Consider the following 27,641-nt stretch of genomic DNA (forward strand, 5'->3'; position numbering starts at 1 on the left):
ATCACAAGTAGTAGACTTGATTACGGCAATGCACTCTACATCAGAATTCCAGCCCATATCCTATGCTAACTCCATACCACCCAGAATGCCTCCACCAGACTCATTCTGAACCTCCAGCGAAATAGTCACATCTCTCCACACCTCAACAATCCCCACTGGCTCCCATTCCAGGAAAGATGTAAGTTTAAGCAACTTAATCACCCCTGCATAGCTATTAAAAACACTGGTAGCGCTTACCTCAACCACCACCTCAACTTCTACCAACCCAGGAGACATCTTCAATCTGCGTCCCAGGCAAGAGCACACCTCGCTTGCATCAAGAAAACCAGAAGTGGTGGATGCTCCTTCTCATACCTCACAGTCAAGACCTGGAACAACCCCATGCTAGCTGATCTACAGTTTTGCACTCTTTTGTCATACTGCCTCTCGCTACTCACTTCTCTAGTCCATTACAGGCAGGGATACATCCTTCCACCCTGAATGCCTTTTCGAAATATAGAATTACATTGTGTGAATGGTAAACAAAGGAGGAACTGAAACATTTCCTGTGTATGCAAATATAACAATGTCTGAGAATGGAAGGTTTCCTAGACGACCGGGTAGAATTTTAGCTGGGTCCTGGGATGGAACACCCCAAAGACGTGTCGAACGAAGGCAACCTGGACCTGTGGTAAAGAAGCTTAGCTGGCCTGTGGAAATTTTGCTGAATGGATTTTGAATAGAAGTCTATCTGGGTGTGAAAATGGAAAGCCACCTAGGCGTGTGGGTGGAAGGCTACCTGAGTTTTTGGGTGGAACATCCTATAAATCTGTCAATGGTTGACTACCTTGGCTTGAGGGAAGAAGCCTACCAGGCCTGTAATGGGAAGCTGAATGGGTCTGTGTAAAGAAGTCTACCCGGGACTGAAGTGGAAGGTTGCATGGGTCTGTCAATGAAAGGCTACCTAGGCCTTTGGGTGAATGGACACATGGGTGAATGGCATGGCCACATGGGTCAAAAGAAGGCTACCTGGCCTGGTGAAAAACGCCACCTTATCTTTTTATTTGAAGATTACCTAGGTCTGTAGTTGGAATGCCACTGTACACTAAAGCATCTCTTAACCTCAAAATCTTTGAATAAAAATAGACTGAATGTCTGCGACCTGATTTCAGACTCAAACCCCAACCCGCTGTATATAACAGAAACATCACTAAGCAGTAACACAGCACCAATATTTCATGAAGCTATAGTTACTTACACGCATACATGTGAAATCAACTAAGTCTGGACGTGGAGTTGCCCATAAACATTTTCTTTTTTTTTTTGATTTCTGTAATTTTTTATTGTATATAAAAAAATATATATTTACATGGAGCATACTTCTACAGTTCATTGTAGACTGTAATGCTCCATACTGTGATTCTCTATTTGTCTAATGACCTTCAACATCCTTAAACATTTTTATACAGGCCTCGACCACATATTGCTGCCTTTGCTGACCATCAACTAGACTTTGTGTGAGATCGATTTAAAACCTAACAAATGTTGCTCAATTGCCTATAGCTAAAAGCCTACTCTCCAATCTGCAATCTCTTGTACTCATCCAAACGGTGGCCTATCACACCCACATATTTGGGCATACACTTTTTAGCTCCTCTAGTGCTAATGGTAGTGACAAGCAAATATCATGTTACAAGAGCTCATACCATACTTGATTTCTGTCCCCACAAACCCTGTCCACTAGTGAAGTGATATAGGTACTAACGGCCAGACAACTGCCAGAGCATGGAAACACTGGAGCCACTCAAATGCCACGTTCAACTTACCTCCTCAATACCTAACAACCCAACAAGTTCGGCTCAATGGTTTCACCATTTGCTGTAATGGTCCGTCACAACATCATTCTGTTGAAGATCAATGCAGCTTCCTGTCACCGCTGGAAAGGTGGTGGAATGAAATCAGATCTAAAGTCTCTCAACAAAAATATAAAGAAAAAAGAAAAAGACCTAGGGGCAGATTTACAAGCTCCTTGCGCCTTATTTACGCCGCTGTTGCGTCACTTTTGTGACGCAGCGGCGGCGCAAATTCTCCTCCACAGTGCGGGGGTACTTACAGCGTGACGCATCTGGGAGATGCGTCACGTTGTAATGCCCTGCGCCACATGTAGGCGTTCCTGTGCAGGGGGGGCGTTCCGGCGCAGGAACGCCTCCTAAAAGTGACTGAGTGAAATCTACAGGATTTCACTCAGTCACTTTTAGGCCCATGCTGCGTCAAAACCCTGCGCCTGCCTGAAGCAGGCATAAGGATTGACGCAGCATAAACTAGATAGGGCCCCCAGAGCATTGCTGGAGCTGCGTCGCGCTTGCGACTCAACTCCAGCAATGCGTCACTTTTACGGCACAGATGCGTGACTCATCTGTGCCGTTTTTGCCCCATGGTGCGCCGCATTGTAAATGCGGCGCATCCATGATGGCGGAGCTGTGGCGCACAGTAACTGACGCAACCTTGCTGATTTGCAGGGATGCGCCAGTTATTGTAAATATGCCCCAAAAAATCTTGATGACATACTCACACTCACTTCACTCCTGTGTCTGTTATCAGAAGTGTCATAATTCTTTACTACTCGTAACACAGCTATGAAGCTACATGTCCAGCTGAGGAACTTCACAAGAGACTTGTCAGATGCCTTAATCTGGAGTGTTCAAGCTACAAAATCACCAATCCACAAAAACTTTGCAACTTCCTAGCAGACCACTTCATCTCAAAGGCCAAAGGCCAAAGATCTGGAGAGATACCTGGATGCAAAAACCAAGTGGGACCTACAAAGGACTAACTTAAGTGCTCCTTTGACCTCTTCCATTTCCTCAACAGAGACTACTCGCGTTCTACTTTCTAGTTACTGATGATTTTGTCAGTCTCACGAAAGCAACTCGCACCATATGCTCCTTGACTGATGCTTCCCAGCACACATACTTCAGATCATTCTCGTTATTAGCTTAGCAACTAAGGCGTATGCACGAGGTGCCTTACAAAGTCAGGTCTCCTATAAGAATAGGATGGATAGGGCTGAGTTGAGAAATTTGGAGGAAAGAATTGGGAAGGGAGAAACCAAGCTGCAGCAAATGACAGGGAATACGCAGAATAGAGAGGAGGTCACGAAACAGCTGGAAGAAGCTAGAGCACGTCCAGTGCTTAGCATGTAACAATTTACAATGATCTCTTTATTTAGAATAACAATGAAGCTCACGTGCCTCTTCGGTATAGTACAAAGTGACAAAGAGAAACTCCTGTGGATCTAGCTGGCTTCATTTTCCCAAAAATATTTATATTCTACTAATTCCATATGAATGTATGTATTTATGTATATGTGTATGTATGTATGTATGTAGTATTCTTATAGTGCTGACCTAACCAAAACGCAGCGGAGTGCTGTACATTGTCAAAGACAGGTATAAAGTCAACGAGTAAGAGGAGAGAAAGCTTGGTTAGGGATGGCTAAAGAATTGTGATGTAGTGTTCTTTAAAGACTCTTTCCTAAATTGGAGCATTGTTGGGGCGGTCCTGCTGTGTACGGGGATGTTGTACCAGATCCTGGGCACATAGATGCAAAAGACCTGGGGGCCGATTCACAAAGGGCATCCACATTCGTGGCAGAGGCCCTGCAGTCTTGGGGGCCCTGCACTCATGGAGGAACCTCAGCACTACAGGTACTCACTGCAAAAGTATTGTGACAAGTGCGGGGCCCCCTGCCATGACTGCTGAGGCCTCTGTTACCAGAGCAGAGGCCCTTTGTGAATCAACCCCCTGCTGTCTTGTTTTTTCTTTTTTACACTTCTTAGTCTGTATCTGATGGTGTTCTGGCTGTGGGTATGCCATTATCCAACAGATAGGGTGAGCTTATCTGCAAGATATTTAGGGGTGCCGGTCATGATAGCTTTGTAAATGATGCAGTTGGCTTTGAAGATGGTGCCAATGGAGCCAATGGCGTTCCATCAGGATGAAAGTGATGTGGTCATATTTCTTCAGGCCCTGGATGAGAAGTGCTGCAGCATGAAGGATGGCCCTAAGTGGTGCCAGTGTGGGTTCTGGGAAGCCATGGAGTAGGGCATTACCACCACCCAGGTTCAAGAGTACAAGGGCTTGAACAACAGTTCTGAATTCGCTTTCTGGAAGAAATTATACAACTATATTTAGAAGAGAGAGATGGTACTAGGTTGTCTATGTTTTTTTGGCACTATCCTCCTAGAGCGTGAGGTAGGTGTCCAGGGTGAATCCAAGTGACTTGGTATTCATTGTAAGTTGGTGTTCGAAATTGTCAAGGTTCATGTCATGGAGCCAGGTTTGTATTGTGTCTTGATTATTGATCTTGGCAAATAACAGGAATTATGTCTTGTTTGTGCTGAGCTTCAGGTAGATTCTGGACATCCAGTTATGGATGACATGATGACGTGCAAGCAGTGTTTGAGGCATTGGATTTCTGAAGCAGAGGAGAATTTGAAATAGAGTTATTTATTATCAACTTATTGGTAAATCTTGATGCTATTATCTGTAAGTAGAGCAGGAAGTGGCTCCATGTATGGATTGAAGGTGACAGGAGACACGATAGTCCCTTGGGATACTCCACAAGTAATAGGGATGTTTTGTAACCAGAACTTGCTCATGTGAACAAACTGGAGTCAGTTTGAGTGGTAGGAGGAGAACCGGTGAAGGACATTGCTGATAAATCACATTCAGGACTCTAGGATGAGTAAGAGGGTGGGACGATCAACTGTGTTGAAGGGGACTGAGAGGTTAAGCAATATCAGTAGGCATCTTCAACTTTGCTCAAGCGGGCATTGTCTACAAAATGTTAGTTAGCAGCCTCTACTGCAGCATGATCATAAGCCAGTCTGGCAGTTGTGCAGGAGATAGTAAGCATTAATGCGGTCTTCAAGTTTCACATGATCTTATCCATGAATGGTGGGTGAGTCATGGGTTGGTAGTTGGGTGATCATCAAAGTCTAGTGAGGTTTTCATTAGGAGTGAACATATCTGGCCTGTCCTGAAAGCTTCTGGGAAGATGCCTAGAGAGAAGGAGGCATTCATTCACAATGGTAAGAAGGGGTGAGAGAGCATCTGCAAAGAGAGCTTTGCTGAAGCCTGCTCCCATCACATAGTGCATTTTGCTATCGCTCAAGCAATCTTAACAATATGTAGGAGCAGAAGGTATATTTTGGCAGCAATTTCAACAAGCATTAGCAAAGAACCTCTCTTGCTTGTGAGAGCTCTCAGTTTGTGCCACAGCCTCTAGTAGTCATGATTGCAGGCTATACCTACCAAAGTCTTTTGTAGCATTTATCATGCCAACTGTTCTTGTTATTCTCATGCTTCACATGCCTTCATATTCTCTCCAACAGGACCACAGTGCAGGACGCGGCCAACTGACTTGGTGTTCATCATCGACAGCTCCCGCAGCGTGCGTCCTTCGGAGTTTGAGCAGGTCAAGGTCTTCCTGTCACAGGTTATTGGGGCTCTAGATGTGGGTGTCAACGCAACCCGCGTTGGTGTTGTCAACTATGCAAGCTCTGTCAAGAATGAGTTCTCCTTGAAAACCCACAAGACCACCACGGCCCTGCTCCAGGCAGTCAAGAAAATTGAGCCACTATCAACTGGAACTATGACTGGTTTGGCCATCCAGTTTTCCATGAACAATGCATTCTCTGAATCCGAAGGGGCCAGAGTGAGATCTCCTGATATCAGCAAGGTAAACAGCATATAATTCATATATCCTACAGCTGGGGTGCTTGGTACTTAAATAGAGACATGTATACATGTCCAGGTAGGCCAATCCCACTAAAAAGCCTTTAAGAGGGCACACCAAAGGGACTCTTGATTATCATTTTAATTTTAAAAACAAATGGAAGTCATGGCATCATAATAATGTTGTAAAAGGTCAATAACTGCAGAAAGTAGGTGTCTGACAATAAAAGTGCAGTTAGTTCATTCAGCTCTCAGTTGATTTCTGCAACAAATTTGTAATGCTCTTCTAATGATAGTCCATTCTCTAAGTAAACTCAAAAATAGCGTATTGTATAGTATATGTTTCCATCTGCTTCTGTTCAGTAACTGGAGATCCCAGGAGAAGAAAATATTTTTAGCTTGCATTAGTGAATATCATCATCACAGAGGATCAGGAATTGATATCTGAGGAGCACAGAATCCTAGTCTTCAAGATAGCTACTGGTGCTGGTGGCCATGAGGTGAGTAGATGTGGACACAAAGGGACCCAAAATGGAATGGGTAGAGAGGAGGAGGCCTGTGACTGAAAGGAATCTGAGCATTGGAGTCTCTGTGGCTGGCAGGATTGTGTGAGCTCCTGAGCAGATGCCAGTAGCAGATGAAAGGACATTCTTGCATTGTCTTGTTCTCGGCCTTCACCTGCTCCACACACTTGCAGTTCCAGTGCCTTTTTCTTGTACTCAGTCTCGCCCCTATCACTTTTAGATATCCATTTGGGAGCCATGTAGGATTCTAGGGCCATATGTTGTTTTTCTGCACTAACCAACATTTAATTTGGCTTACCGTCTTCCCCAAAAGTAATCCATCATTCGTGCATTATCCTATATTTTCCTGTATGGGGTGAGATTATAGTTGGGCTGGGTTAAGCAAAAACTCAAAGCCAATAGATCTTGGCAATAAGAGAGCTACTGGGGTCAATGTCAATGTCTTTTAGTTATGTTGAATAGCAACAAGGCAAGCACCCCAACAGGGGGGAAGGGGGGTTGCCCCAAGTCAAGCAACACAACAGCGGGGGGGAGTCAAGCCACACAAGACGGTATGGGGTGGAAGGCGATTGTGGAGAAGGTAAACAAGAAAAATAATGGGGAGGGGCAAGTCAAGCAACACAACACGGGAGAGGGTGGAGGGCAGCTGAGATTATAAAGCATGTGCATCAGCCAAGCCCTGAAAAATATTTGCTATGTAAATCATGCAACACACATCACGTAAAATATGAAACATTTCTTAAAAATTCAAAAAAGGGTCTTTGTTTTTACCACGTGGATTGCACAATTTGCACGCCAAGATATGTGCACCACTTACAGAAAGTAAAAAAATGTAGCAGGCATGAAATAATATAGTCACTTAATTAAGATACTCTAATAAATATAAATCTCGGAAAAAATTGACATTTTTTATCATTTCTTTTCATGTATGTACTTTCTAACTATTGTTGCCACTTTTGATCTTTACTATATATTCTGCAATGATCTTGCTAACCTCTATATTGTTGTTGTTGGTTTAACAGTTCATTGACTCTGTAATTCACTATGTATAGTGCTCTGTTGCTATTGGAACATGTATGTGCAATATAAACAAGTTAACTCAATTAAAAAAAAAGTATGGTGCTCTCCACCTCCACTTCATCCAGAAATTTCACTTAGCAGTGATACGCTATAAGCAGGGCCATTGGAATATGAACAGAGGAGGACCACAGAAAAGGCAAATTATGCGGCGCAGCGCGGTACATTTTGCGATAGTATGTATAATTTCATTATTTTACCACTGTATGGGCAAATATTTCACCTACTAAAAACAGCAATAAGCAACTAACGATGACCAGCCATCAAATTTGCGGGAACACTTTGTCACATTTTTCGTATCTTAGGATCTGTTTGAGCTACAAACAATTGTTTTTCACTCTGCAGATTGTGCAGCAGATGACGGATTATGCAGCAAATCCATAATTAGGTGAAAAACGGCGCTGATGCAGAATCACATAATTTCAGTGGCCCAGACTATAAGATGCATTGCACAGAAGCTGGCAAGGCTCCCTCAGATGAAGAACCAGAACTGATTAGCGTAGCAGAAAATACTTGTTAGCCATGAAGCGATGGGGAGCATGGTATGACAGCTTTTACAGAACCATAAGACAGTAAAGGAGGAGGTGGCATAAGGATCGAGAGGATCCAAAGCAGAACAGTGCTGAGGATAGTTCAGGCATTAGCTGCCATCTTGAAATTAAGGGAGGCATTGATTAAGGGCATATTTCTGAGGATGTGGCGCAGGGCAGCAAGTCACCTTGCTGGGCTGTGTCAGAGGGAGAGGGCAGAAATGTGCCTTTTTCAATAGAAGACAGTGCATTCCTGTTCCTGTCCCTGCGCTGGCACTGTTTCAACTGCTTAGCGCCAATGAAGGCACCCTTGCACCATGGTGCAAGGATGCCTGTGTTGCATGCAGGACTGCTTTTGTGCAGGAAGGGGTACTTTCCTGTGCAAAACCAATCCTGAGAGGCTTATTCCTCTACCTATGTGTGCTGCACAATGCAGCACACACAGAAGGAGGAAGTAACAAGGAGAAATAAAGATATTTCTCCTCGTTACGTCTCCCCTGGGAAGGTGCATCTTTTTGGTGCATTTTCATGTGTACCAGTTCTGGTAAATCTGGGAATGCGTCAAAACCAATAGGAGTTGCATAGGAACACTCATGCAAAGCCAATAGAACACCTTCCGGGCAGAGTAACACAACGCAGCGATTTGCGCTGTGTTGCCTTGCTCCAGATTTATGAAGACACTCAGACCACTCAAGGTGCCTTCATAAATCTCATGTTTGAGTTGCGACGCGCTTGCACCACATTGCATGGTGCAAGTGCGACGCAACAGGACTCATAAATATGCTGCTCAGTTTTTACTTGAAACAAGTAGGATCGAGGTGGGAGAGAGCGGTATTTAAAGAGGCTGGCCGTGTATTCCACTGAAAGTCAGCCCACTTCCCTCCCCTTCTGCCAGGCTGTGTTAGAGTCGCCAGAGGTTGTGCCTCAAGAAAGAAAGCAAAGTGAGTTTGATAAATTCTATTGTGAAAATGCCATGAAAGTCCCTCTGATACTCCTCCCCCTGAGTAGGACCATGACATTTTGACATTAACCCATGGAACACAAACAGTTCTGATTAAATCCACAAATAAATGAGAGGTGTCTGACGGTGCCACTAAAATACCTTGCCAATGAGCTATGTTACAAATATGGGCAACCCGGTGAGATCTTTGATCGCGGGCTATTGCTCAAGTGTGGAGTGCTCTCCTGGACTGCTCAGTGGGCTAGCGTCCACGCCACAAAACCCACTGTGACTGATGATGCCCCAACTCGCTGTCTTGGCGTAGCGGCTGCCCGGGCAGGGAGCCAAGCCTTATGGCAAGTCCAGGAGCTCCCTTGACCAAGGAGCAGTTCCAGCTCAGAGTGAAATCAGAACCTTTATGCTGCATAATTGAATATCTTAGAAGCATTTACTCTTTAGTAACCCAGACGCTGTCAGTTACGAAGAGAGACAGACCATGTAGCGCTCACTGACCTCGAGCCCCTCAAGCAGCCCTGGTGGTTGCATGTTAATGTATGCGGAGTGAAGGGGTGCTTATGGAAAGAGATGTGAACACCTACAATGAAAGAGAGGTCGGGGGTTACACTGTAGTACTCTGGACTCGCTGTGTATCCCTGGCCAGTGTTACCTGTGCCTCGCTTAGAATTGATAAATTTTTACACATCTTGTTGCTTGCTGATTTCAGTTCTCTGTCGAGTCAGGTTTTGTTTATCAAGCATAGGATTCTAGATCACGGGTCTGTTTGTGAAAAAACACATTGCTGAAGTTGAGTCTGTTTTCATTCACCCCCCAGCAATGCGCCACTTTTGAGCCTACTGATACATCAGGAATACTGACGTATCTGTAAATCCTTGCAACATGGAGCGCCATACAGTAAATACGTCGCATCCATGGTGTCGCATGGAGGGCGCACTGAAAAGTGTTGCACCGCTGTTTTCACGCAGCAATGCCACACTTTTCATATATGAGGCCCACAGTATTTATGACCCCTCCCTCAGTTTCTACACCCAGTCTCAAATACTCCCGCCTTTGGTTCTCGAATACTCCTGCGTTTGTTTCTCAAATACTCCCGCCTTTGGTTCTCGAATACTCCCGCCTTTGGTTCTGTGCGTAGTCTGTTTGCACATCCAGATGGCGCCAGTGTTGTACAGTCTGTAGTGCACATGCCTCAAGGTGTGAACATTACAAGGGGATCCAGCAGGAATGTTACCAACTGTGTTCACACGAGACAGGTGCACTACAGAATGTGTGCACATCGAGACGTGGTTGTCCCTCGAGCACAGATCAAGAGGAAGGTGTACTAGTGTTACAGACCAGACGTCCTCAGCATACCTTCCTGAGGTCGGATGTGTGGCCAGCGTGCACTACATGTCTTCCTGAATACGTGCGCAATCCGTAGTTTACCTGTCCCTAGGTGTGAAGATAGTTTGTAGTTCCCCTTCCTACTTTTGTGTGCCCAGTCTGTGATACACCCAAATGAGTCCGCAGTCTGTAGTAGAGCTCCCTGCGCATGCGCACACTGCTTGCATTGGATCTTCGAATGCAGATGTACAACAAAATGCTTTTATAATCAGACTCCCTGACTAAGCAATCCGAGGTTTGTGAGTGTGCAAACAGTGCGTCAGGCACCTGCTGTGCTGCATACTGCCTGCCCACTCTACTGTACACTGACCTCTGAGTGTGGGAGCAGTCAGTGGTGCCCTTACATTTGGAGTGCAGAGTTCGTATTCACAACCCTTTACTGTCTCAGATCTTGCACAGGCGGATTCCATTTCCTGTGATTTTCTCCTACCGTCCCTCCCTCCTGCTTTCAAACCTGGATACAAAGTCAATCACTTGTTCCAGTGTCCATTGGGTCCGAGGACCGGTGTACATTTCAAGGTGGGGGCCCGGCCAGGTATGTATTTGTATGTCTGCGTTGAGAGTAAAACTGGCTCAACGAGAGCGGTTGCCTCAGCGCCAAGCACGTGTAATTAAGGAAATGCGCCGAGAAGGCCGCGGTTAGACTGCCGAGAAGGCCTCGCCAGTCAATTCACATCTGCATAAATGAACACTGCGGGCCTGTGGCCGCGACTCCCCTGAGACTGCCGAGCTCAGCGGGTGTCTGGCCGCCCCCGAACATGAAACCCGAGTGCTGCGGCCTACACCTGACGGAGACCTCCCTCAAGCAAGCCTCGAGCCTGCCACTAAGAGGGCGCGAGAGCGCAGGCGTCACAGCGCGGCATTCAGAACCCCTCGAGCAGACAGACACCCCCTAAACACAAAGCATGGGCCTGTAACAACTACTTCTTACCTACGCGCGCCTGTCTTTAGATCTGTCTGCCTTTTAAGTCAGTGTCAGACTTCCTCGCACTGTTTATAAGCCCCCTATCTCTTATCCGTGTCTAGTTGTTTCCCAGTTTCTATTTTTCTCGTTTCTCTTTACTGTCTGCCTCAATGCCTATATATCCCAGTCTGTCTTCTGTTTCTACAAGCTTATTGCTCTCTCTATTTATGTCTGTCTCGCTTTTCTTTGCCTGCCTGACACTATTTCTATTTATTTTTGCCTGTCTCTTTTCCGTGGCTTTTTGGCTGCCTTTCACAGACTGACTCTCTCTTAGAGGCATGGAGAGACAGAAAGAAACAGGCAGTGCCTCTAGTTGTAACAATATCTGTTCTTTTATAGCATTTCATGTCACACGTCAGTTCCTAAGCACTGTAAATAAAAGGTACTTCCTTTAATGCTACTCATCTATGTGTATCTCTCGTCTCTTGCTGCATGCCTAACTCTAGGGGGCAGAGTTACATGCCCCTATCGCCACCCCAGCGTCACTTTTTTCCCGCTAAGGTGGCGTAGTGCCATTTTGCACATTTATATGGTGGGCTAAGCTACCTAGCTTGCCTTAACGGCACCTTGTAAATATGCACTTTTCCACCCAGTCCTCTGAGGCAAAGGGACATGCAATGGGTGTTGCTGTGGGCTTTCAGCTGCAACCCTCATTGCTTTTTGACGCTGCCCCATATTTAGAAATGTTGGCTGCGAGTTCCTCTATTCCGTAATACGCACTTATAAACAACACAACCCTGCAGAGGGCATCCCCAAAGCAATCAAGTATAGGCTGCGGAAATGAGTGTCTTAAAATAGAGAAGAGGGCAGAGGAAAGGGTTGAAAGAAAGAGACAGCCGTGCAAGAAAGAGAGGAAAAGTATCACTCTTGCATGGAACAGAGAGGAAGAGGAGAATTGCCCGTAATCTATGAATATGGAGTGCTCAGGGAACTGCATGACCATATCACCCAGGCAGTGAACTTTAAAATATTGTTTAGAGTGGGCTGGAATTAAAAACACCAGAGTGGAATAGAAGGGTCTGGTAACGAAGGGGTGGAGATGCAAGTGGGACAGAAGGCTGGAAAAGTGAAGCGCACAAAGGACACAGCCAGTTGTGACTTGAGCACTTCGGAAGGGGACAAGCATCAGCACGGAGTAGGTATATAGCAGTAAAATCAGTGAGCTGCAGTAGGCAGACAAGGGACACAGGTTACAAGTAACTGCAGAGGAATCACTGAAGTCAACCAGCTGCAGCACACTGCAGTAGAAGGAGCAGGCGCACTGAAGGCAGCTGCAGCACACTTCAGCAGAAGGAGCAGGAGCACTGGAAGCAGCTGCAGCACACTGCTGCAGGAGGAACAGGCACACTGAAGGCATCTGCAGCACACTGCAGCAGGAGGAGCCGGAGCACTGAAGGAAGGAAGCTGCAGCACACTTCAGCAGAAGGAGCAGGCGCACTGAAGGCAGCTGCAGCACACTTCAGCAGGAGGAGCAGGAGCACTGGAAGCAGCTGCAGCACACTGCTGCAGGAGGAAAAGGCACACTGAAGGCATCTGCAGCACACTGCAGCAGGAGGAGCAGGAGCACTGAAGGAAGGAAGCTGCTGCACACTTCAGCAGAAGGAACAGGCGCACTGAAGGCAGCTGCAGCACACTTCAGCAGGAGGAGCAGGAAAACTGGAAGCAGCTGCAGCACACTGCTGCAGGAGGAAAAGGCACACTGAAGGCATCTGCAGCACACTGCAGCAGGAGGAGCAGGAGCACTGAAGGAAGGAAGCTGCTGCACACTTCAGCAGAAGGAGCAGGCGCACTGAAGGCAGCTGCAGCACACTTCAGCAGGAGTAGCAGGAGCACTGGAAGCAGCTGCAGCACACTGCTGCAGGAGGAACAGGCACACTGAAGGCATCTGCAGAACACTGCAGCAGGAGGAGCAGGAGCACTGAAGGAAGGAAGCTGCAGCACACTTCAGCAGAAGGAGCAGGCGCACTGAAGGCAGCTGCAGCACACTTCAGCAGGAGGAGCAGGAGCACTGGAAGCAGCTGCAGCACACTGCTGCAGGAGGAAAAGGAACACTGAAGGCAGCTGCAGCACACTGCAGCAGGAGCAGGAGCACTGAAGGAAGGAAGCTGCAGCACACTTCAGCAGAAGGAGCAGGCGCACTGAAGGCAGCTGCAGCACACTTCAGCAGGAGGAGCAGGAGCACTGGAAGCAGATGCAGCACACTTCAGCAGAAGGAGCAGGCACACTGAAGGCAGCTGCAGCACACTGCAGCAGGAGGAGCAGGAGCACTGAATAAAGGAAGCTGCAGCAGGAGCAGGAGGAGCAAGAACACTGTAAGAATCAGCTGCAGCACATTGCAGCAGGAGGAACAGGGCACTGAAGGCAGTAATTTGCAGCACACTGCAGCCAGAGGAGCTGGAGAACTGAAGGCGGTCTGCAGCAGCACACCACAGCAAGAGAAGCAGGAGCACTAAAGGAGGGAAGCTCCAGCAGGTAGATCAGGGACACAGGGTATAAGTAATGGCAAAGGAATCACTGAAGGCTGTCAGCTGCAGGAGACTGCAACAGGAATAGCACTGAAGGCAGGAAGATGCAGCATGGGCACCATTGCAGCAGGGGCATTAGTAGCAGGAATGGAAACTCTGTAGGCGTCAGCTGCGGAACACTGCAATAGTAATAGTGCAGGAGCATTTAAGCCAGTCAGCTCCCGCACACCGCAGCAGAAGGGTGTAGGCAGATGCACTACAAGCATGGGGCTGCTGGCACACTTTAGCAAGAAGACTAGGAGCAGTGCACTGAAGGCAGAGAAGTGTAACAGAACACAGCCTGTTTGTCATTAATTGTCTTAAAAATGCTCCCAGTGTTTGTTTTTGATAGTTTGCATGGATCCTCCTGGGTGTGAAAGTCCCTGCATTATGTTTTGACCCGGGGAAACAAACTTTGTGGGTCTTCATCAGCACAGGTCCTCAGTTGTCTGAGAGTTCATCAAACTGCATAGAAGCTGGAGATTACTGAGTGATCCTAGAGGTTTCTTGTGCTGTAGAGTGCAGTAAGTCTTTGGGTGCTGGTGTATGGCACTTATTTTCCTTTCTCATGGGTGGTTGGGGTACTAGTTGTCCTGGCCGCTCATCTGATTCTTGGCCCCAGGAGGTTTTGGAGTAAGTGAGCATGGTCTATGTGAGAGTGTCAGGTAAAAGATGCCAATGTCAGTACATGACAAACGCCTCCGTGACCAGACTCATGGATGTGACTAAATAGTCAGACACACGGCCATTGCTTTCGGGACAGTACTGTTCATGGTGCTGTATAAACTACATGGCCCTCATCACGAGCAAGTGATAACTTCCAATATTAAATATAATTCCTGTCACCACACATATTGGAATTATGAGCTTTCAGGTTTTTATCACACTGTGGACCTCGTAGTGTCCTGCTGGACACATTCTAGTGTCTCATCAGACACTGAGTTGGGTAGCCACTTCCTCGAGAATAAGCTTGTTTAATACATTGCAATCTTAGTTTGTGCACTTGGAGTCCCAATTATTCGTACAATAGTATCTATTACATGTCCATGGTGACAATGCAACCTCAATCACTCTTCTTCGTCTTTTGCACGGTATGTCTGGCATCAGTTTACGGACATACTGTGCAAAAGACGAATAATCGGGGCTCCAAATGCACAAACCCAGTTCACGCTGCCAGTCAGATTCTTCCACCCATGACTGCAAACCAGCCCAAGTGTTAGGGGAACCCACTGTATCTAGCTTTTTAAAATTATTATTATTAAGATTTGTACAGCGCTGAGAATCATCCCCGAGGGGATCTCTCGCGCCTGGGTTGCAGACATCTTATTAAGAAGGGCTGTTTAGAACAGCTAGGTTTTAAGAACGTTTCTTGAACTGTGCCGGATTAGAGCAGGCATGGATATCATCTGGCAGTCTATTCTAGTGGGCGGGGGCTAGGTGAGAGAATACACAACCATCCATTTTGGCTCTCCTTATTCTCCGGGTGCAGAGCAGCTGTCGGCTATTCGATCTCAGTTGGCGCACGGGAATATAAGATTTTCATTTCTTCATTAGATAGACTCGACCCATCCCCTGAAGTGTTTTAAACACTAGACACAAGAGCTTAAAAACTGCTCTTTTCCTGATAGGGAGCCGGTGCAGTTGTTTCAAAAGGGGTGATGCCGGGGTTCATGCAGGTTTGTTCAAGGCTAGACCGCAGCTGTATTTTGGACAACTTGCAACCTCGACAATAGATCTTCTCTAATCCCTACCATCAGCGAATTTCCATAGTCTAGTCTACTGACTAGAAGCACCTGTATAAGGGTTTTTCTAGCCGAAAGTGGAATCCAAGGGAAGATTTTTCTCAGCATTCACATCATGCCGAAGCAGGTGCCTGAGATAGTTTTTACATGTTCCTCCATGGAACGTTTGTGATTAATTACGATGCCCAAATTCTTCGCCCACTTTTTTTATGTGGGAGCTTCCCCTAATACTACAGGCCACCAATCAGGGGTCCATAGCTCCTCCGGAGTTAAGCTGTAGGAATTTCTTACTAATCCATGCAGCTATTTTTAGAATACAGTTCTTAAACTTTGCTCTGGTTAAGGCGGGATCCGTCTCTATGGGGACTAACACTTGGGTGTCGTCCGCATATGAGATCGTATCGAACCCACATGATCTAATAATAGATGCCAGTGCAGACACATAGATATGGAACAAGGTGGGGCTTGAAATGGATCCCTGAGGGACCCCTTTGTCCACTACCTTGGTCTGTGACACAAATGTGTCCAATTGTACACATTGCATTCTGTCGGTCAGAAAGCTCTGTAGCCATTTTAAGGCCATTCCTCTGACACCAACCTCTCATAGTTTATCCAAAAGGATTCTTTGAGAGATGGTGTCAAAAGCTGCCGACAGATCAAGAAGAACTAGCATCATAGGAGTCCCCTTGTCCAGTGACAGCCTTATTGTGTCTGTAACTTCAGTCAGTGCGGACTCGGTGCTGTAACACACCCGGAAATCTGAATGAGAAGGATCAAGTGGGTTGTTTTGTTCCAAATAGCCGGAGAGCTGTTTATTAATCAGTCTCAATAATTTTAGAGCAGCATGGGAGGAGAGAGATGGGACTGTAATTTTGTAAATCTGAAGGATCGGCTAGTGTTTTCTTCAGAAATGGCTTGATATGCACCTTCTTCCACTTAGACAGAAACGTAGCCGTGGCTATTGATATATTACAGACTTCCATAATCGAATAGGAGAGAGCCGGCACAGGATCTGAGACAATGCAAGGAGGGGCCAGATCTAACGGGGAGCCTGATTTAGTATGTGCTAATAAGGGTAGAATTTGCTCAGAGGTGCTGACAGAAAAGGACTCTAGGCTGCTAGAAACAGGGTCTTCCAGGGACCGTACTACCACCCTGAGAGCCTCTTCCGAACCACAGGAGCCAGAGATTTGATCAACTTTTTGTTCAAAATGATTAGCTAAATCATCACATAACCTTTGCGTCGGCGGGTGGGAGGCATTGTTAGCTCTCGGGTTGGTGTACCCCTTGAGGATCTTAAAGAGCTCTTTAGAGGAGTTCTTTGCTTCAGAGATTCGGGTGCCTAAATGCTATCTTCTTGCTGTATTGCAACTATTTAGATATATTGCTTTTTTATAGCCCTTGAGAATGCCAATAGAAATCCATGTTCTGGTGTGAACATGGGGTTCTATTGGAATTCTCCAGGGCAAATTATCAAGTCCATTATCGCTGCTTTAGCAGCAGTTTTCTGCCACTAAAGCGGCAATAATTTTATCGCCGTTCTTGATAATATGCCCTTTAGTTTTTCTACATTTTCCCGCCCTGATTCTGCAAGTGGCCTTTTCTTTCTTAAGGCTCTCTGAATACCATGGGGCTGGGGCTGCCCTTTCCCAAAAGTTCACTACCTTGAGCAGGTCGATGACATCAAGGGTCTCAGTTACCGCGGCCTCCAACATTTGCCGCCTAAGAGTACCAACAGGGCATGCCCATGTCACTCGCCCTCCTAATAATGCCTGTCACTTAATCACAGCATTCGCCAGAACACTCCCAACAGAATGAGATCTCTACATACAAACTAATTATTCATTTAATTTTGTAGATGCTATAAAAACTAATAGGTTGAATGTTCTCCTGTGGCAGTAATTCATAGGTTGCTATATTTTATTTGTAAATGGGATAAAGACGGCGGTCTACAGCACTCGCGACAAAGCAACTTTTTTCTAAGGGTCTATCAGCCTGATTCATCAAGCTGAATTGCGCTCACAAAGGGCCAGATTCTGAGAATCTGGCCCTTTGCGAGTGCGATTTTTGCATTTGGGATTCATCATCCCAAATGCAAAAATCGGTAATAGCGATTTCGCTATTTTGCGAGGAATTACATTTAAGGAATCTCTATTTGAGATTCCTTAAATGCAATTCATCATCCATTTTTAAATAGCGAATTCGCAATTCCGGCCCACTATTTACTGCGAGGTCAAACCTCGTGGTAAATAGCGAAAACTTAGAAAAATGCTTTTAAAAGCATTTTTCTAAGTTGCATGTTGCACACACACATGTCCTTTGGACATGTGTGTACGCAACACCTGTTTAAATTTGCATTTACGGGTCGTTGATGAATCAGGCTGTATGTCACTGTCAGCCTGATTCATCAACGACCCGTTTTGCGAGTCAATAATAGCGATTCAAAAGGAATCGCTATTACAGGCTCGCAAAACGGGATTCATGTAGGAATCGCAAAAAAAAATGCGATTCCTACATATTCCTTATTTGCGATTAGCAAATTGCTAATCGCAAATAAGGAATAACTCCCCATTCATTCCTATGGGCCAACAGGCCCATAGGAATGAATGGGGAGTATTCCTTATTTACGAGTAGCAATTTGCTAATCGCAAATAAGATAGCGATTTAAAGGGTGCCAGGGGTGTCCAAAGGACACTCTGTAGCACCCCTTAAATGCAAATTTAAACAGGTGTTTCGCACACACATGTCCTGTGTGCAACATGCAACTTAGAAAAATGCTTTTAAAAGCATTTTTCTAAGTTTTCGCTATTTACCACGAGGTTTGACCTCGCGGTAAATAGCAGGCCGAAATTGCGAATTCGCTATTTAAAAATGGATGATGAATGGCATTTAAGGAATCTCAAATAGAGACTCCTTAAATGTAATTCCTCGCAAAATAGCGAAATCGCTATTACCGATTTTTGCATTTGGGATGATGAATCCCAAATGCAAAAATCGCACTCCCAAAGTTTGCGAGCGCAATTCAGCTTGATGAATCAGGCTGTGTATTACTCAGAACAGTAATGGAAAATGAGTTAAGTTTATTAGTGCAACACTCCCACCTGATGGCAAAAATGGTGAAATGCATGACTACATGTGATGAAAAAATAGAGCTACTGATTAATGCAATGGAGATTTTTTTGATACATCGTAGATGATGTATGACATTTTGAAGAGCTTCCAGCATTATTGATGCCTGATCGAAAGACCCGTGGCACCACATTGCTTTAAGATGTGAGGTGGAATGGAATTGTACAAAAAATATTAATGTAACACCCCCCTCTGCTGGTGCAAGGAATACACATCAAGGCTTCATGTGAAAAATCGACGAGCAAGAATGCTCCAATATTATCTAGTGGCCATTCTCGACACCACTTCTGTCAAAACAATTTTGGAGCTGTTCTAGGTCCACGTGAGCTCAGTGAACAAGGAAAAAAAATAGTTTTTATTGTAATTTTTTTCTTTTAAAAACATACTTTACTCTGGTTCATCTTTGTCTCTTTTTGATTGAATATTGTCACTTTTCCAAAATTGCTTCACACGTTAATTTGTTTTATTAATTCTACCGGGGTCAGTATTATGTATAAGGAACCTAGCACACCCTTAACTGGGTGCGACCGGGACATTGCACCCTATATCCAGGGCTGGACTGGCTGTAGCGGCCACAGGGCGTATTCCCGGTGGGCCGGAAGGGTGGGGGGCGTTTTTTGACCCGTGGGTGACCGGTTTTGTTACTGGGAAGGCGGTTTTACAGCAGTGCTGCAATATCAGCGCCCTGTAACAAAAGCAGCAGCGGTGCTTGACACTAGCGCAATTGCCAGTGCTGGTTTCTGTTCCCAGTCTGGCCGTGCCTATATCTGTGAATACGCTTCTCACATTGAAGTTGCGAAGTTGTACCTGTACTGTGAATAGCACATTAGTGAAAGACACTCCGGCCTCACCTGGCAGTTCGGGATTGACTGTTCCCATAAGGAGCAGGGTTAGTACTGATTTGCATAAGGCGGGTCTTAGCTTAGAGTGGCACCCTGAGCGAAAAACAGTAGGTTGGAATGATACCCCGAGCGATTGCCAGTGGTTAGACTAGTTTCAAGCATTTATCCCACCACATTATGTGTGCATAAGTATTCTGTCCCTTGTCCTCTGTGCTGGGCTCCTACCAATTCAAAGTATCTTTTACAATACACAATTTTAAAACACTTGACAAATACACATCTTTGTACTTATCCTATCAACGGGTTTCATTGTTTTTTGTTTTTTTGTTAAGGAATGATGCCACAAACCCAAACCCAAACCATTTAATCCGTGTATGGCTCAAAAGAAGCCAGTGTACCCTTTAAAAATAGGAACTGGTACTGCACCAGAGCGTACTCTGAGTGCTTTTACGTGCATATCAGTATCAGTTGAATCAGTAGCTGTCTTTGTGTCGCATAAAGAGGCACTTTTCAAAAAGATGGGTATAGTGGTTAGGAGAGGAGGGGCTTTGGAGAGGATGGGCTTCGGAGAGGATGGGTTTAGGAGAGGATGGGCTTAAGAGAGGAGGGGCTTAGGAGAGGCATGGATTAGGATGGACAGGAGTGGATTCGATGGAGGCACCAATTTGTGTTTCACCCTGGACTAAGTTGGACCACAGGCAAGGCTGGACTGGCTGTACCAGGCATCGGGCATTTCCTCAGCAGGCTGGAAGGATGGGGGCTGCTTTTGCTACTGGGGGCCACTTTTGTAGAGGTGCAGAAGTTTTAAAAAGCACTGCAGAGATCCTTGTTAATCCAACAGTTTTCAAGCAACAATAAAAGTGGCAAGAACTCTCTGGTGATTAATGTAACTGTTGGACGGAGTTTTGTCATGTGGCAGCTTTGACTCATCTAAGGTAGCCAAGAGGGATAATATGCCTGTCGCAATGAGCATGTACTATGCAGATCACAGAACAGTATTGTATGTGAATAGTTCCGTGGTTTACCACTTTTGTCAGAGATCCTTTTGTGAATGTGCATTACATAAGTTACAATCACAATCTAGGTTGGAAAGTAATGTTTTTTTCCCATTCTTTCATTATTCTAATTTTGCTAAAAAGGGTTTGTTTGGGTAGAAATATATTCTTGTTAATAAAGTCAACCCTAACTACTGTGTTGCATTCTAAATCCTGGTTTGTACTTCCCCAGGCAAAGCAATCTTAATAAAATGCCTACCAGTATGGATGACATGTTAATCCTACACCTTGTAGTCCATTTGTCTTATGTAACATTTCTATACACTGATTTACACACGTATGATTCATTGTCTCAGATGTGTGTGATGTAAAATGCTCTGACATCCTACAATGGCATGAGAGGTGCTATAAAACAAATAAAATACATGTGAGAGAGGGGCTATGGAGAGATATCCAACATTTATTCATTCATTCATTCAGATGAGAGGCACTGTTGGAGTGTGATAGTGAGGAAATTATTGAAGAGCCCCAGTAAAGATTGATGTATCCTGGTGCACTGTAAGGTCATCAATTACTATGAAAAATGTGTTGTAGAATGCACTATATTTGCCATTTCTCCCAGATTTTCTTGGGGTAAGAACACCCACCTCCCCCACCCCCAAATCACTTTGTAGAGGTCATGCTTGCTTGCTGCTCTTGCTCGCTTGCTATTCACCATATGGGGGCTGGTCTGAAAAAATGTGCCATGTCTGCTTTGGGTTCCCAGGCTGGCCCTGATCACAGGAATCTCAATTGCATGTGGTGCAGAAATCTTTTTAGCACTCTGTAATGTATGCTTGTATGGCACTTTTAGGATTTTTAATGTTGTTATACATGTACATATGTTTGCATGTGATGGTAACTATACATCAGCAACCTGGGAAGCAATGGCATACAGTGCATACTGCAGGGTGAGAAACATTTAAGAATGTGTGCATTAGTAGGGAGGGCTCTTTTCAGAGTTCCAGTGGCAGGGTGAGCAGTGGCTTCCTTTTCAGTGACAATGGGTATGAGATCAGTTAAGATGTGGACGACACAGAACTGCTTTAAACGGAATTCAAGCAAAACCGAGGTCATCATCTTTGGAAACAATGCCAACTTCTGGGCCCCCGGATGGTGGCATGAAGAATTTGGGACCCTTCCAAAGCTTGTAAGGAAAGCAAAACATTGGGGAGTAATAGTTGATGACAAGCTGACTTTTAAGGACCAGATAAATGCAGTTACATCAGCCACCTTCCAGTCCCTTCTAATGATTAGGAAAATAATGCCTTTCCTACCTGAGGACAGCCAATACATAGTGATAGCATCCCTTAGTTTATCAAGGTTGGATTATTGCAACGGCCTTTATCTAAAAATTCAAAAGCAACACATGAATGAACTGCAACTATTGCAAAATGCGGGAGCCAGGTTGCTTAGAGGCATGCCGAAATTTGTATCAGTCACAAAAGAAATTAAAAAGCTTCACTGGCTGCCGGTAAGGCAACGGGTGCGATTCATATCCCTCTGTACTGCCTTCAAAGCCCTTCATGGAGTAGGACCAGACCATCTTAAACAACGATTTAACTGCTATGTTCCAAAAAGAACTCTTAGCTCCTTAGGAGCAAAGATGGTGACAGTACCTCTCTTTAAGAAAGTCAACTGGGGAGGGAGAAGTTTTGTCACCTATACTGCTAGGGCCTGGAAAGAACTCCCTTTCCACATTAAAGCCGGCCCTGATTTGATGTCGGTTAGAAAGGCACCAAAAACCTGTTTTTTTAACCATTAGGGACTACACGCTATCCTGTGATCCGGTAGTTTAAGCTAGCGCCAGGACACCCCAGGGTAACCATTACGCTTTATAAATATGAATTACATAACATGGGGTGCTCACTGAGGGAGCCTTCAAAGGAGCAGAGTCTAAGAAATGTAGCAGGAAGTGAGCATCGCAGCGATGTGTAAAGGATTCATATCAGGGCAAAAACTCTCTAACCCCTTTGCCACAGTGCGAGGGGAGGTGGGGCTGGGTGTGGCACTTCCGTACTCAGGGCGGCTCCCGGCCATCATAAATCATGGTGGGCGTGTGCTTATGACGGCCGGGAGCCATCAGAACTCTTCCCACTGATTAATTCTCCTGCACAGGCGGGGAATTAACCGTGTGTGGGCGGAACGGCAACGTTCTGACGGCTCCCGGTCGTCATAAGCACACGTCTACTGTGACTCATGACGGCCGGGAGCCGTCATAAGCACCGAAGGTGCTAAGGTAGGTGAGCTGGAAAAGAGCCAGTCGCGAGCCAGGCCCTCTTAGATCAGTCTGCCCTTGATCTGACTTTAGCTACCAGCTGCTCCTTACTACTCAATCACTTTCTGGTGTCCTCTCTATTCCTATTGCATGTTGCGTACCTGTATTTACATACCCCTTCATATGTTTGTGTAACGGCTATGTGCGTTAGGCAGGTGCCAGCTTACAATGGAGGCATTCTGCAAGAAGTCAGGCGAGAGACCTCCATAAAGTTGTTGTGTTTTCCTTGTGTACCTGAAGTGAGTTCCTCATTAGCATACAAAACACTTAAGGCGAGAACCCAGTACATTACTGTAATAATGAGCTGGTTGCAAAGGTGCATTCAGGTGCGCCTAGCCCTAATGAAGCAATGTGTTGAAATACATGTGTTTGTAAGCGCAATATTCTTGTATTATTTTGAAAAAATACAGTAAAACATGTTTTTTATAAAAATTAGGCGCCAACCCACCTAATAATCATTGTTTTTTTTTTATTCATGCACTTGCCATCCTCCACTGCCCAGGTCGCAATTGTGGTAACAGACGGCCGACCACAGGACGGCGTGAAGGACATCTCTGCGCGGGCCCGAGAGAGCGGCCTGGAGATCTTTGCCATCGGCGTGGGGCGCGTCGACAAGAGCACGCTACGTCAGATCGCCAGCGAGCCGCTTGATGACCACGTGGACTACGTGGAGAGCTACCATGTCATCGAAAAGCTGACCAAGAAGTTCCAGGAGGCCTTCTGCGGTGAGTTCCTTCAGAAGAACAGAAAGTGGGTCCTCTAGAGTTCCATATGGGAGGATACTCAAAACTATTCATTGCATCTTGTGTTATGAGTCGGGGGTAGTCATAGGTCAAGGAGGTGGCACAGAGGGCAGACAATGTACCATTGAGTGTGCAGATGCCACGAAGAGCTGATAGCTCCACTGAGACAACCGTGTTTTGGAGAAAGAGGGCCGTTTCTACCATTAGGCAAGACTAGGCGGCCGCCTAGGGCAGCAAAATATCTAGGGCGGCAAAAGGGGAAATTATTTTTTAATTTGAACCAATGAAAGTAAAGCTAGGTGGCCGCCTAGTCTTGCCTAATCGTAGAAACAGCCCTGCATGCACGCTGCTGACTACCACTACCTAATGCGTCACAAGAGGAAGTGTGCTTTAACACGCTCAATTGATAAATTCAAAAAAAGTACTGGTGATACAAGACATCTCTCAAACACGCTACACGCACATTTTGCATCTAAACAAAATGTATTTCTGTAAACCAACCGCAAGGTGGATACATACTCAAATACGCCAACTTTTGAACAAAAATAACACCTCCTCTTCCTAGATTAAAAAGAAGAGGAACCTGTTGCATCGCCAGGACACTCTGTAAGAAGGAACACAAATAAGGGGTTGAGAGACCAGCCACCTGGTGCGGTCAACGTGTGGATAGTTTTCCTGGAAATGTCTTGTCTGTAATTTTCCCATGCAAAAAGTGGGTGAGCTGCAGTGAACATCTCTTATTTTCACCGTTCATATCCCCAGGGACAGGCGGTGCTGTCAATCACCGTTATGCATTTTTGCCTGGCCTGTAGATTTTTCTACACAACAGCTTCCTATGTCTTGCCCTGTGTGCTCTGCATGATTTTTCTGTCCCGCAGATCAGTGCTTGCACGTTGTTGCTCTCCCCCAGAATGCTCATCCCTGTCTTGCAACATTTCACTGCAGAGTATAATGAGGTGAGAGGACCCGGAGAGGAGGTGATAAGACTGGGGCGTTCAGAGAGGAGAGGTGCAGAGGAGGACCAAAGGGAGAGAGGGGGGAGAGGTGAGAAGAGCTGAGGGAAACGTGCAGAAGTAGATGCGAGGGATCAAGAGAAAGACCCACAGGAGGAGAGTCGCACGGGGTGACATGTGAGGGTCAGAGGGAGGGAGCCATGTACAAGGGGCAGTGACAGGTGCAGAGGGAGGCCTCTTGGAAGAGAGGCGTCAAACACCGAGGTTGCAGGGATAAGAAGGGAGCACAGGAGAAGAAGTGAAAGCTAGAAGGAGAAAGCAGGGAGCGCTCCAGGGTTAGCAAGAGCAGACGGGTGAAGGTGGGTGTACCGGTATCGGCATGTGCGATGAGAAGGGCATGAGGACAGAGTTCAATGATCCATGCAAGAGGGAAGGGGCACCGGTGACGTGAGAGCAAGGACACTACTGAGGACTGTCACTGAGAGAGAGGTGCTGAGGGGAACTTCCCTTGGAGAGGCACTGAGGACTGGCACTGGTATGATAGTGAAGGGCACTGAGGACTGGCACCGAGTATTGGTACTCACAGACTGTCTTGAGGATTGGTACTCATAGAGGGGCACTGAGGACTGGTACTGAGTGAGGTGTACCGAAGACTGGCCCTAAGGACTGCTACTAACAGAGGGGCACTGAGGACTGTCTCTGGAGAGGGATTATGAGGACTGGCACTGAACGAAGGGCATTAAGGATTGGTGCTCACACAGGGCCACTGATGGCTGTTACTGAGCGAGCAATACTGAGGACTGGTGAATATTGAGGACTGACCCTGAACAAGAAGTACCGAAGACAACTATTAACGAGGGGAGGGGATAATGGGTCAGAGGACTAGTATTTGTGATGGTCATTGAGGACTGGCACTGAGACTGACATTGAGCGAGGAGCACTGAGGACTGGCACAATAGGGATGGGTATTAAGGACCAGCACTGACAATTGGTACTCACCGAGGGTCTCTCAGGACTGATAGGGACCAATTGAACATTGAAGACTGTGTTGAGTGAGTGGTACAGAGAGCAGGTACTGACTGAGTGAGCCCTAAAGGCTGTGTTCACTGATGGGTACGGAAGACAGGTACCTACCAAGGGAGCATTGACAGCTGTATTCACTGTGGGGTACTGAGAGCAGGTACTGACCAACTGAGCATTGACAAGTATGTTCACTGAGGGGTATTGAGGTCAGGGGTTGGCCCAGTGAGCATTGAAAACTGTGTTCACTGATGGGTATTGAGGACAGGTACTGGGTGAGTGAGGAATGCAAGTTACTGTTGTGTTTCCTGATAGTAAATGAGAGTAACATAGAAGGGTTCGGCAGTAGAGGGTGTGCCTCTCTAGCCTGGATGACCGGGGGAGAGAGTGATGGTAGTAAAAGGGAGGGGGCAGCATTTTTTAATTCTCGCCTAGGGCGGCAGAACACCTAGAAACGGCCCGACAAGTAAACACGGAAGCTCGAGGCCAAATCTCTGGGTATTTCCAATTGTTTGGTATGAAGCATTGGACATGAGCTCACGCTATGTTCGGGGGTCACTAATCTACCAAACTGTATTTTATCCTAGGGGCACACACACGCCCTAACTCTCCTGGCAACATCTGAGCGAGAGCTGCCAGGACCAAAACTTAAAAAACAAAGAGGGCATGCAAATACTTCTGAAATTCTGAATTCAAATTCTGTATCTAGTTTTACCAAAGGTCACAGAACCCCACAGCCACCACACACAAACTCTGTATGGTGGTCTCCCGTGTGGCCTTTTTTGTTTTTTTGTGCTTAATCCGTGTGCTTCAGTTTGTCTTCTTTTATAGGGAGAAGTTGGCCTTCTTGAAGGCAGCAACTCCGAGTAGACAGATAAAAAGCAGGAGTTGCGTGAGCCCCACCTCTATCTTAGTGCATATTGGGGCAGATTTACGAACCCCGTGCGCCACATTTGCGCCGCCGTTTAGTCACTTCTGTGACGCAGTGGCGGCGTAAACCATGCGCCTCGTTGCACCCTATTTACAATGTGACGCATCTAGGGTAATGCGTCACAATGTAAAGCCCTGCGCCACATGAAACCTGCGTTAGGTTTCATGTGGGCGTTCCGGCGCAGGGGGGGGCCTTCCTTCGCAGGAACGCCTCGGAATCTACAAGATTTCACTCAGTCACTTTTCCGAGGCCGCTGCGTCAAAACCTTGCGCCTGCTTGAAGCAGGCGTAAGGCTTGACGCACCATGTTGAGGATAGGCCAGGTTGGAACAGTGCTGGAGTTGCGTCGCGCCCGTGACACAACTCCAGCACTGTGCCAACCTTACGCCGGCAGATGCGACACGCATCTGTTTATCCTTGCGCTATGATGCGCCACATTGTAAATGCGGCACATCTGTGGTGGCGCAAGGGTAAACTTGTGTCACGCATCTTTCCTGGCGCATCCCTGCTGATTTGTAGGGGTGCGCCAGGAAACGTAAATCTGCCCCACTGTCTTTTAATAAGTTCCACGCCACCGATCTGCGTCAAACATTCCAGAAAGACCGTTGGCCCTTTCGGATAGGCTCCAGGCATGAATTCAGAAGTTCAAGGATTGAAGCCTGTCTTGACATCAATTAACCTCTGGGAGATGGGGGAAGTGACAGATGCACTCGGACGCAGCCCTGCTTTTTCAGAACCAGCTTCCAAGGGCTCCATTCCACCGGGGAAACGTCCAGAAAAATAAAAGGCCTGTCCAGCCCTGACACCAGGCGCTTCCTATAACAAGTCATGCATCTTCAAGTGTCTCAGGCCCATGGCAGGTGCCTGAAGCTAGAAATGTTCTGGTCCCACACCCACGGGACTCCAGTGGGCACTGGAACTCACTGTGTGCAGCCACAGCCTTCCGACAGATGTTCACGTGCCAGTAAAATCGCCCAAAGAGCGACGTCAACGGAAACCAGTGCATTTGCTTGTGGCAGGAAGTTGCTATTAAAATCTGTAAAAGAGGCTCGTGCTGGCTCATGCTACGGGTGTTGAATCAACAGCCCTTGGCCGCCACAGCTGAGATACAGCAAGCGGTTCAAAGTTCCCACGGCTCCCAGGAGACCTGGGGGATTCGGTTCTTGTAAATACGTTTGTCTCTTCTAATACTCAACACCCATTGGCTCAGGAAACTACAACAATACTGAGGAATGCACAACCATTTTCAAAGTTAGTTGCAAAACCTGGCCTACATTGCCAAGTTCTGACACACTTACTTTCTGGCATAGAA

General features: G+C 46.3%; 1 protein-coding gene across 1 annotated transcript in view; it reads left to right on the plus strand.

Annotated features, from left to right (window-relative positions):
* MATN1 (matrilin 1) overlaps positions 1–27,641 on the plus strand; it is a 92,269-nt gene that overhangs the window by 32,207 nt on the left and 32,421 nt on the right. The window contains exons 2-3 of the mRNA XM_086957510.1: positions 5,376–5,722; positions 23,186–23,408. Of these exons, the coding sequence (XP_086813636.1) occupies positions 5,376–5,722; positions 23,186–23,408 (570 nt within the window). The remainder of the gene's footprint in view (positions 1–5,375; positions 5,723–23,185; positions 23,409–27,641) is intronic.

This window comes from Lissotriton vulgaris, chromosome 2_1, assembly GCF_964263255.1.
Source record: "Lissotriton vulgaris chromosome 2_1, aLisVul1.2, whole genome shotgun sequence".
Taxonomy (NCBI): Eukaryota; Metazoa; Chordata; class Amphibia; order Caudata; family Salamandridae; genus Lissotriton; species Lissotriton vulgaris.